General features: G+C 40.0%; 1 protein-coding gene across 6 annotated transcripts in view; it reads right to left on the minus strand.

Moving 5' to 3' along the window:
• Positions 1–10,602, minus strand: part of LOC103384971 (band 4.1-like protein 1) — a 34,166-nt gene that overhangs the window by 19,564 nt on the left and 4,000 nt on the right. For all 6 annotated transcript variants that reach the window (XM_025059312.1, XM_017036083.2, XM_017036084.2 and 3 more), the window contains exons 2-3: positions 825–913; positions 388–537 (exon numbers count right to left, since the gene is read on the minus strand). In XM_025059312.1, coding sequence (XP_024915080.1) covers positions 388–537; positions 825–896 — 222 coding nt within the window. In that variant the 5' untranslated portion in view covers positions 897–913. The remainder of the gene's footprint in view (positions 1–387; positions 538–824; positions 914–10,602) is intronic.

The following is a 10,602-nucleotide window of genomic DNA, read 5'->3' on the forward strand; positions in this document are numbered from 1 at the left end:
TTACACTGACCTTTGCCTAATCTACATGTCATTGGACGGGCATGTAAAATCTGAAGTAAGAGAGGAAAGCCCATGCAAAAAAATAAAAAAAATGTTTTGTTAAAAAGATGCATGAGAACAGCTGCAGCAAATCTCCATATGAGGGTTAGGGTCATTTGATGAAGAATGAGAGACATAAACTAAACAGACAAGGATAGTATAATTCATCAGTTTTACAGTTTTCAGTTCCAATTTGATATCAACAAAAATACTAAAAACCAAGGTTTTATTTGCCGAAATAAACATTGCACAAATACAAACATAACTGTTTGTAGCTCACGTGCCGATTTGCACAACCACAGTCAATGATCTTTGTTTGCTGATACAAAAGAGACCGGTGCACGGTACCTCAACTGCAGTGTCATAGTCTGAGCCGTCGAGGAGGATGACTTTGACAGGAACAGTCTTAGGTCGCTTAGAACTTTTCTGGGGGGATTTAGAGGCTTTGCTGGGAGTCTTCTCTGAGCTGTCGTCCAAATCACCAAGGTCCTCAGGAAACTAGAAAAAAGGAAAGTCCTTCTCTGAGTGAACTTCAAATCACTGTACGCTTTTCTTCATTTGACTAGACGTGTGATTTAAATTCAGTGTTTCTGATCATGTAAGGCATTCATTTCATCAAATGAAGGCTGCAGAGGGAAACTGCTGCTCAAAGATGCTAAGGATGCTGGGCTGTTGGCAGGGGCAGAGGCAACTGCATGCCTTGCATATCAAACAGAAAATCAGTTTGATTGAGAGCGCTGAGTGAATTGATTTACAGCATGTTTGAGGTTTCCAAACACTCTCACCTGATTGGTCCTCTTGGCGTCTCCCTCCATCGCGCTCCTCATTTCCAGAGCCAAAGCCTTCTCTGTTGTCATAGAAATAGATTGTGGTTCTGAAAAAAACACAAACATATTCATCACAATTAAACCTGTGAAGTGTTTACTGCTATGAAGAGCTAGAAGTGCCAATAACGCTGGAGGAATCGCTTAGTGAGATTTCTCCCCATCTGTACGCAGCATCTTTACTGAACCGTGGTGTAATGACTGGTAGCCCAGTGCGATGATAGTATCTTTAGCTATCCCTGCCCACTTTGCATACTGAGTCTCTTTGGCATGAATCGTAGCTGAGCATATGAGGACGGTGAAAGCAATGAAGGGAGCAGCAGCGTCAGTAGCTCAGTCAGTGCAGGTTCACTGCCTCCCACAGGAGCACTCTGCATGAAGAGCATTGGCTTCAGGTCGATGGCACCTTACGCTACTAAAAGCGATTGCAAATTACATCAGCCTGCCCTGCAGCTATGCATAAAGACACAAGACACTGTGAGAGACAGAGAGAATCAAAGGGGTGATAACAAAGACGAGGATATCGGGAATGTGACAACAATCTGTGGAAAAAAACAGAAGGAAGGGGAGGAGACCAAAGACATCAGAGAAAATCCAAGGAACGGTGAGAGAGAGGACGCAAGAGAGACAGAAAGAGAGAGAGAGAGATTTGCAGATATGATATTAAGGTGAGCTGGAGATAAATGAGTCTTGCCAAGTGACTACTTCTATGGCCGGCCTGGTTCCTGCACCTTGTCTCACAGTATAATAGTTTAAATCCAGATGCTAGATCCTGGACATCATTTTATAATTACGTATACTATGAGGAAGGAAGAGGTTGTGGGTTAAAATTCTCACATGGAGCAAAAGTGGCTGATTGATCACCCTAATCTGATTTAAGTAATATTGATAAGTGGTACAATGAGATGAAAGAAGTGGTAAAAAAAAAAAAAAAAAGTAGTTCGCTGAATAAATCCCTGGTATATACACCAAGTGTAGTACTTCGAAAAACATGTAGGTTGAGCATAGTTGGAAATGTTGATGTGAATGGTTATTTGTCTCTATGTTTCGCCCTTTGATGGACTGCTGCGATTGGTTCCACCCCCCTAGCAACCCCGAAAGGGACTGGATGGTAAAGGATGACTGAATCATAACTACTGGTTAGGAAGAGGGAACCTTGTATTTCCAAGAAAAATGAGGCACACTCGGTTTCAAAGGCTGAGTCTTCTCTCTCAACTATCATGGAAGAGTATACTCTCAGTATGAGGACGTCTGATCAAAGAGGAGGGCAGACCGTCTCCAGAAGCACTGCAGCTGTTAGAGATGTTCTTTAATTAGTCTATTCTATTATTCTATTGAATAAGTAGCCATCATTTACCAAAGACTTGGTGACTAACAGATCACAGCAGAGCTTGAAGCAATGAGGAGCAAATGCTAAACATGCAGGAAAATGAGAGAATTATTGAATTAATTTTAATTCATTAATTAATTTAATTAATGAATTAAAATGCTCGACATGCAGTACAATGGGATAAGAGCCAAATGTGAGCAACCTCATTTTTATGATGAGTTCTCAGAGCAACTATATGAGAAAAAATCACAAGGTTTATGTGATCATCAAAATATTTTAAAATACTATTAAAGAATAGAATATTTCAGTTCACTTCTTCTGCACTGCACCCCTTTTTAGGACTGTTTTTGACCCCCTCTCCTTCACAGCTGTTTTTCAAAACTCTACTGAGCTTTATTTTAAATTCTGCCGTTCCTACAAAACTGTGATTCCTGTTGAACAAAGGAAACAAAAATACATATCCAAGGAAAACAAAGGACTCATTTTCATTGCTGCAGCAGCAAATAATGGTGGGCCACTCCCCAAATTTGGAACCATTGGATTAATTAAAGTGTTGATGAATTTAATATATCTCCTGATGGTTTTTGTGATAAATTTCCAATAACCGAGTCCTGGACAAGAGCCCTTTTGTAAATGGGCTTCTTTCATTGCCACGGCTTCACATCAGTCATCGCCTTAAATGAAAAAAAATATATAAATAAAAAAACCTGCCACAGTAACTGTACGTCTTAGAATAGAATCTTTTGTCTTTGGAAGTAGATGAGTCCACAAATAAATCTGTGAAATTTAAAAGGCTCTAAAAATATTGGCACTTGGAAAAGGTGTCTGCTCTTTACTTACATAACTGAGGTATTTATTTTTAATGTTCTTTAAGGTTTCAAACAATATTTATCCTAGGCAGTCTGAAAATAGTGTGACAATCTCATTAATGTTTTAACCCTGTAACAACAAGTGCCTTCCTGCATTCCTCATTTGTTAGGTAGTTGTTTGAACAGAAAAAGAATTCCAGAAAAGTACTCCTCTTCCATTTTGACTTATCATATAATCTCTACAGAGCCGTGAACCTTGAGTGTTATAAGTAGTAAGTAGTATGCAGCTAGTCTTACAAAATCTCCAGATTGTCTTTTATAGGTATACATATTGTTTTTGTTTGCTAATTTTGTATTTTAACCTTTATTTATCCAGATTGATGTCATTAAGACACAAACTCTTGTATCCAATGGAGAACTGGCCACGACAGCAGTGATACCATCAAGACCTCCAGGCCAACATGTCCAAAAATGACACATGCTAAAAGTATAACCTTGTACTTTTGACTCTTGTACAAATATGATGTCGTTATCTGAAAAAATAATTTTTCGAACCAAAATTGTCAACATCTGTTAGCAGTGACAAATGACAAGCAGAGCTTCCACTTTCTATGTATTCTTACGTAATTACAGTATAAATATTGTAACGTGTCAATCAGCCAGTCTCATATTTCTATAGAAATTCTTATGTGGCCTCAAATCTTTGGCAAATAGAGCTTAAATATGCGTACGTAGAGCAAGACTGACATCAAATTATTTTGTTAAGTATTCTTTCATTTCCTGACTGCACTTCAATTCTGGACAGTTTATTTGCCTTCTCAGACATGTACTTTCTATCTCAAGACTACGCAATTTAAAGGCAAGGGTTAGTGACAAAGAAAAAACTTTACACTTTCCTGTTAGAAAAGCAAAAAAAATCTCTCTTAAAGTTACAGCCTGAAAAACATTTATCACTCGTGACACAAAACATGTGCCAACGGAGCAAATACCAGCCAAATACCATACCAAATTCTGTAATTTATTGGGGATTGACAAAAGCTGTGATTCATTTACATCTCAGAGAACAATTTTCACAACAACAAAGGAGTGTATAGATTACCCAGGACTAAACTTAAAGGTAATGCATCTGTAAAGCAGTGTTCCACATATAGCATGGCACCAGGGACAGAACTGTAGCTTTTTAAACCCATTACTTCATCTGATATCGATCTGTCTGGCTGGGTGGAGGGCAAAAATAATAAATCAAACATAAACAGTATCTTTGTCGACATCAGATCTTTAGAGCTTCAGGTGCATTACTTTCGTCGGTTCACTTGTACAACAAAACACCGCGGGCATGTGATAAAATAACGAATTTATATCATTCAGCCATATAATATTTGGTTTTCACACACATATAGCATGTGTTAACACTGCTCACAACATGTTTTCGAAACATCAGTGTATTCGTGCCACATTTAGAAGAAAATATAGATAAAGCATGACGGGAGTCATATGTTTGCCATGTCATTGTAGTTGGAGCCCACCCTTGGGTTCCTGCAGTTTATCATCTAATTCCTACTACGACGGCTCCATGTCACAAATTGCACAAGTCATTGGATGGAGTGAGTTCACATACACAGAACGAGTATTGTAATGATTGTGTTAAGTGGAAATCATCTACTGTACTGTACTTCAGACTGCAGTATTGCTGTGTTATTAGCTGTACGGAGTGATATTTTATGTGGGTTTTTTTTACCCATTCCGTGACTCACTCTTAGACAACGAAGATGAAATACCCAATAGTTACAGACATAATGGCAGATTATCTAGGACAGAGTGACACCCATGATGCACCATTCACCACAGGCCGCCTGCGCTCATTAATCTTCATGCCATCTGTCAAACAAAGACTCTCACTTCGAAGGCTCCGAGAATTGATGCACCTTCAGGCAGGCGTCACCAGCCCACAGGCTCATCCTTCATTAGCAGGTGGACAGCAACTCAAAATCACAGTACGCTACTGTGAAATAGGAGAAACAGGAACGACTGCCATGCAACATCTCTATCTGCTCAAACACAGTTTGCTGTCACGAAATTGTGCAATTGATTGCAGCACCTGCAGATTGTAGCAGAAGAAAGTATGTGGAGCCAGTGAGGAAGGCTTTGAGAAAAGCATCAGAGTGATGTCAGCAGTGGAGGACATCCAGTCTCAGTAGGCAGGGGAGGACATCCAGTCTTACTCCAAAAGAGTGAGCAATAACAAACTGGAAAAAATGTATTTTCAGCTTATCCAAAAAGAATGACTTGATTCAAAATGATTCCCGTTGTAGTCTGGTTTATTATTTTAACCTCTGCTCCTTTTGAAATTCAATCGTCCTAGGACACTTGCTCCTACATACATAAACATACATATACACATATGGGCCTATACTTTATGACCACTGGTCCAATACAGTGCAGGTGACATTTTTAATTTATTTATTGTGATTGCTAATGATCTACCTTTGATTGACTGCTAGATGGTGATATCGGTCACCTCTCTGGCTGCCAGAGCAGCCTGCTGTGGCTTGGACTCCAGCAGAACTCTGAGGGTGTGCTGGCACCAGGATGTTAGCAGCAGATCTTTTAAATCCCATAAGCTGTGAGGTGGGGCCTCCTTCAACCTGACATGTTTGTCAAGCACATCCCACAGGTGTTCAATTAGATTGAAATCTAAGGAATTCGGAGGACAAGCCAACACCTCAAACTTGTTGTTGAGTTCTTCAAAGCATTCATGAAACAATTTTCCTTTGAGGCAAAGTGAATTATACTGACATTGCCATCAGGAGCCACTGTTTCCTATAAGAAAATAAAATCCATCAGAGCAGCTCCCATTTTCGGCACTGATGGTGAGAGAGCTGAGCATGGGGACCCTGAGTGGCCTGTGGCCATGCAGGCTAGTGTATCCTGACACTTCTACAACTTCAGGAATTTGAACTTGTCAGTGGGATCGGACCATGTGGACCAGCTTTTGTTCTGTTTTTGAATCAAACCCTTGGGACCACCAACTTTTCTTGTCGTGACCAATTTCAGGGCAAACTGACCATAGAATAAAGGGAAACCCTTACAATTAATCACGATTAATCGTAAACTAATCGATAGCTACACTGTGATTAATCAGACAAAAAAAAAATGTAGCAGTTTGACAGCCCTGATGTATATAAAATAAAACCAAGATGCAGACTGGGCAGAGGCCCCTGAAACAGGAGAGCACAACACAGGGTGCTGGCAGGAAGTGTTGAACATCCACAATTTTGCCTAAAAACATCTGTGCTGAGAATGACCTTTAAGTCCTAAGGTCACGCTTGAGTCTCCCCCTGGGGGGTTGAAAAGGGTTGAAAATGACCCAGCTCAGTTCCTGTGGGGTTTCTACTTCCAGACTAGAAAACTGGCAGTGGCCAACCAAACTGACTGGATGTTGATCTAACGATCCCAAGTGGATCCCAAGTGGAAGTAAAACAAAACTCCAGGCTTTGAGAGGAAGTGGAAAAGATGTGGGAAGTGAAAGCAGCAATAACAACACATATCTAGTTGTAATTGTAAACACAATAGTTCAAAAACAGTGTTTACATTGATCTTTTTTAGTTCCTGGTTGCAGTGTCCTGTTTACTGCTAACCAGGTCTGCTGCAAGACTATTGAGCTTTGAGTTACTCGTCCTGATCACTGCACTGCACCTTAAATGTTGGTATTGTTTTGGGTACTTCTGAGTACTTATCAATGGTTTATTGAGTTATGAATGTTACATGTTTAAGTATTGAGTGACTTCAGAATTAGGTTTTCCAGCATTTTGAGTTATCTTTGCTCTAATACGGTTCCTAGGTTTATTTTACAATAGAAACTATTCTATTCCGTTCTATTCTATTTTGTTTTCAGTATTTGTGTTTATGTTGTGTCTGGTACCCTTTAGGATACCAGACATCCTAAAGGGTATCTCATATACCCTTTAGGACATCTCCTGAACTATGTCTGTCTTTAGTTTTCTGTGCAATTGTTTATTTTTCTGAGTGGATTTTTTTGTGTTATGGGTATATGTAGATGTATGTTTCTTATCAAATGTCTACTCCAGTTACATCAGTGGAGATCCACTCACTGGACGGCAACAGTCCTGTAGCATAATTGAACAAATCAAACCTGACATCCTAAGAAAGTAGCCCGCTGCAATAACCAATCATTTTGCATTCTTCAGTGAACCTTGGCATTCCTTAATGTGCTGCACTCTGCAGGTCTCAGCTATATATAATCAGTTCTTCTCTGCTAATGGCACACAGACCTGGTCCATCAATCCTTGCTGGGCAGAGTCCTGCTCTGTGAAACCAGGTACATGACTGTGGGGGAAGGGTGGAAAAGAGGGCGTGGCAAGATGTCCTTGTAAAGGGTGAGGTCATATTCGCGCATTCTCCAAACCTTTTGCACTCGGCAGTCGTAGAACAGCTGTAAAGTCTGCTGCAAATCATGTCACACTGCAATCAAGATTAATGATGGGTTTCAGAACCAGTGAGGTCTAAAGTCTAAGAAATGCCCAGAGGGAGGCTGTGCTACCTCTGCTTCCATTCAAGCAGTTTGTGGGGTCTGCACAGGAGAAGAGAGTTCAAATCCTGTCAAAGCTAAAACACCAGGATCACAATGTTCTGCTCTTCCAGAGTGAAAAAGGCTTAAAAGAATGGCTGCAAATGCAAAGGAAGAAAGTAGAAAAAAAAAGAAGGTTCTGGTCCTGCTCCATGACTAGACCTTTATGACTACATTGTCAAAACACTTTTTTTAAAGAGCTGGCTACTGTGTGTTGAATATGAGACAGCTCACATGAGCAAACCTGCCGTTCATTTCCTTTCCAAGCCAGAAAATAATTTACTGTATATTCTTCAAGTCAAAGGTCATCCTGTGTCAAAAGTGATGAGGACATTACATTCAAGGGCAAATGAAATTTAAGGTCCTTGACCACAAGTGGAATATTTTTACATAGGGAGGGATATTAGTCTTCCACACACAGGTTAGACTACATATATGAAGTGTAGAATAACATGATGCTGGTTGCGAGTCCTTCTGGACAAAACCCTGCAGTATATGGATGGTTACACACTAAAAGAATGAGTTTCTTAATCTTATCTCCTTTAACCCAATTATGGTGAATGCTTGCTGTCATTAGGTCATTGTTCCTGCCTGGTCTACATCTTTGTGTTGGAGTCTTAAATAAATAAAGCACAAAATCAGCTGCAGAGTAACTTGGATAATAAGTATCAACCCACTTTATTGAAACTACAAGTCAAGTGTCAACTCCACTACCATTAAAGTTAAAATATATAATGGAAAAGTGGAATAATGTAGTAATTTTTACTTAAATTTTGTACGCAAACTTTAAAAACAAAAAAGAAAAGGCATTCTTTATATGTGAGTATTCAAAGATTAAGGACAGAAACACTAAAAAGGACATTTTGCCCAAACCTCCCACTAAGTTTTGACCTTGATGAACATTTCAGCCGTCGCCCTCTGTTCTAATTATGTATACACACAAGGTCCCCTGCACTTGTGTGAAAATCTTTTTTTTCTGTCAGACAAAACGCAGATATGGAAATAAACACATTGCCTTTTCATTTCAGTGCCATGACAAGGAAATGACTGGTGCCCTGCTGGGCCGACGGCACCGCTAAATCCTGGAGAAGACGACAGAGGCGGGTGTCATCGCTGACGGTAGTTAACACGGCGACATCAGGCAAGTCTGTTTAAAATGCAGCTCCCATGAAAACACTGCAGTAAAAATGTCTGTTGGACATCGTTCGAAAAAAATATATTAGTGGTCATTCGACAAATTATGGATATGGAAGGTGCAGCGAGGCAATGCATGGTGTGGAACTGCAACACTGTTGTAGTGAAGATGGAATACAGACACATTGGTGTTGACGTGTCTTTAAAAGTTCCTTTTACTGCTGGCTGTCATTAATTTATCTTGTGGAGAATTCTAATTTGGCCGAGGACAGGCTCTAGCCCAGCTCTGGAGAGCTAATACAAATCAATAATAGGATGACTTGAAGTAAAGGGAGAGGTGTGAGCACCAGTGTGTGTCTGTGCTGCCTTACATTAGCATAAAGGCTTATTCATAACAGATATACAAAAACAAACAAACAAAAGCATAAACAAAATGATGACCCACAAACAGTGCAGTACTCAGCACCTCCTGGTTTCAGTGTCGGTGTTCATGTCACGTTCAGTCAGATTGAATGAGCCACCGTTATTAGCCTTGGAGTTAGAATTCAATATTTCTGCCCTGTGGGTGTTCAGCAGCTTCCTAATGTAAATAGTGATTACAATGGTGGTTCCAGGGTAGGTTGACCACAGAAATCTTCCTAGTCTACATCAGGGGTTCCCAACCTTTTTTTGACCTGTGACCTCATTTTGACATCACAATTTAGTTATTGTATCATTTTTAAAATAATAATAATTTGTTGAAAAAATATTTCATAAGTAATTTATGTTATCAATTACTAGACATTTTAAGCGACCTAATTCCAATTGGCGAATAGGTGACCCTATGTGGGGTAGCGACCCCAAGGTTCAAACACCCTGGCCTACGTTGTCGCTCACTAAAAGCTACCATAATTTTCACAACTTGGTGAATTCCATTTTACCCTTCGTATGCCACTCAGCCCTGCTCCTATATTCAGTCAAATGGTTTCTATATTCTTGTAAAAGAAAACGAACACTTTGTATTTTGCACTTCGATCACCAGTAATGGAGAAGAGCTGGAGTGTACTGTACGTGGGGCGACGCCCACTAACCATCGCCATCATTTGTTGACTGATGCTGTGGTCCACTTACATGCGTCTTCATCATATACTAACCACAACTGAACATGTTTTCAGCGTGGTAAAAGTACCTCTACAACCAGTAGAATGTTTACCTGTACTGAAGACAAACGTGTAATGACAGTAGCAAATTAGCAACAGCAACAGACAAGGGCTTTTACTGGCACGTCAAGGACTAATGATGATTAATTACATCTCCAAATCACTGTCCTATTTAATTCTGGTTAAAAAAAACAGCACTACACTTCCTAATGCACTTTCAAGGTTTTTCTCTCCTGGTAACTTGAATGAATGGACTTGAAGACACAGGTTTTGATAACAGACATAAAAACCTCTTGTCCCCCCCCCACCCCCCTCCACTATACTGTCTTTAATGGTCTGTATGAGCATCTCTACTCCACACTGTTGTTGTTCTCCATGATCTGAAAAACTTTTACCACTGTGTCATGAGATTTTCACAAAAGAATGATGAAGTTTATTGAAAACTAAATGTTGGCTGGATGGCGTTTTTGCAGCTTGGTAATACTTGGTAATTCCAAGCTGAAAATGGAGCAGGTAAAGATGGATGATTCAGACAGGAGTCGTGGATTGAGAGACGGATGGAGTTTAGGTTTAATTTCCCATGTTCCCTGACTGCTTTTCTTATCTTAAAGGAGCTGTATGGACATGACAAAGACACTTTGACCGGTCTGTATGAGTTGAATTGAAACCCGTGCAGATCTGCTTCATCTGTTAGCGAGGTGGATTCGGCCCCAGGCTGTCAGTTCCTGATCACTGGTAT

Source organism: Cynoglossus semilaevis, chromosome 10, assembly GCF_000523025.1.
Source record: "Cynoglossus semilaevis isolate Cse_v1.0 chromosome 10, Cse_v1.0, whole genome shotgun sequence".
Taxonomy (NCBI): domain Eukaryota; kingdom Metazoa; phylum Chordata; class Actinopteri; order Pleuronectiformes; family Cynoglossidae; genus Cynoglossus; species Cynoglossus semilaevis.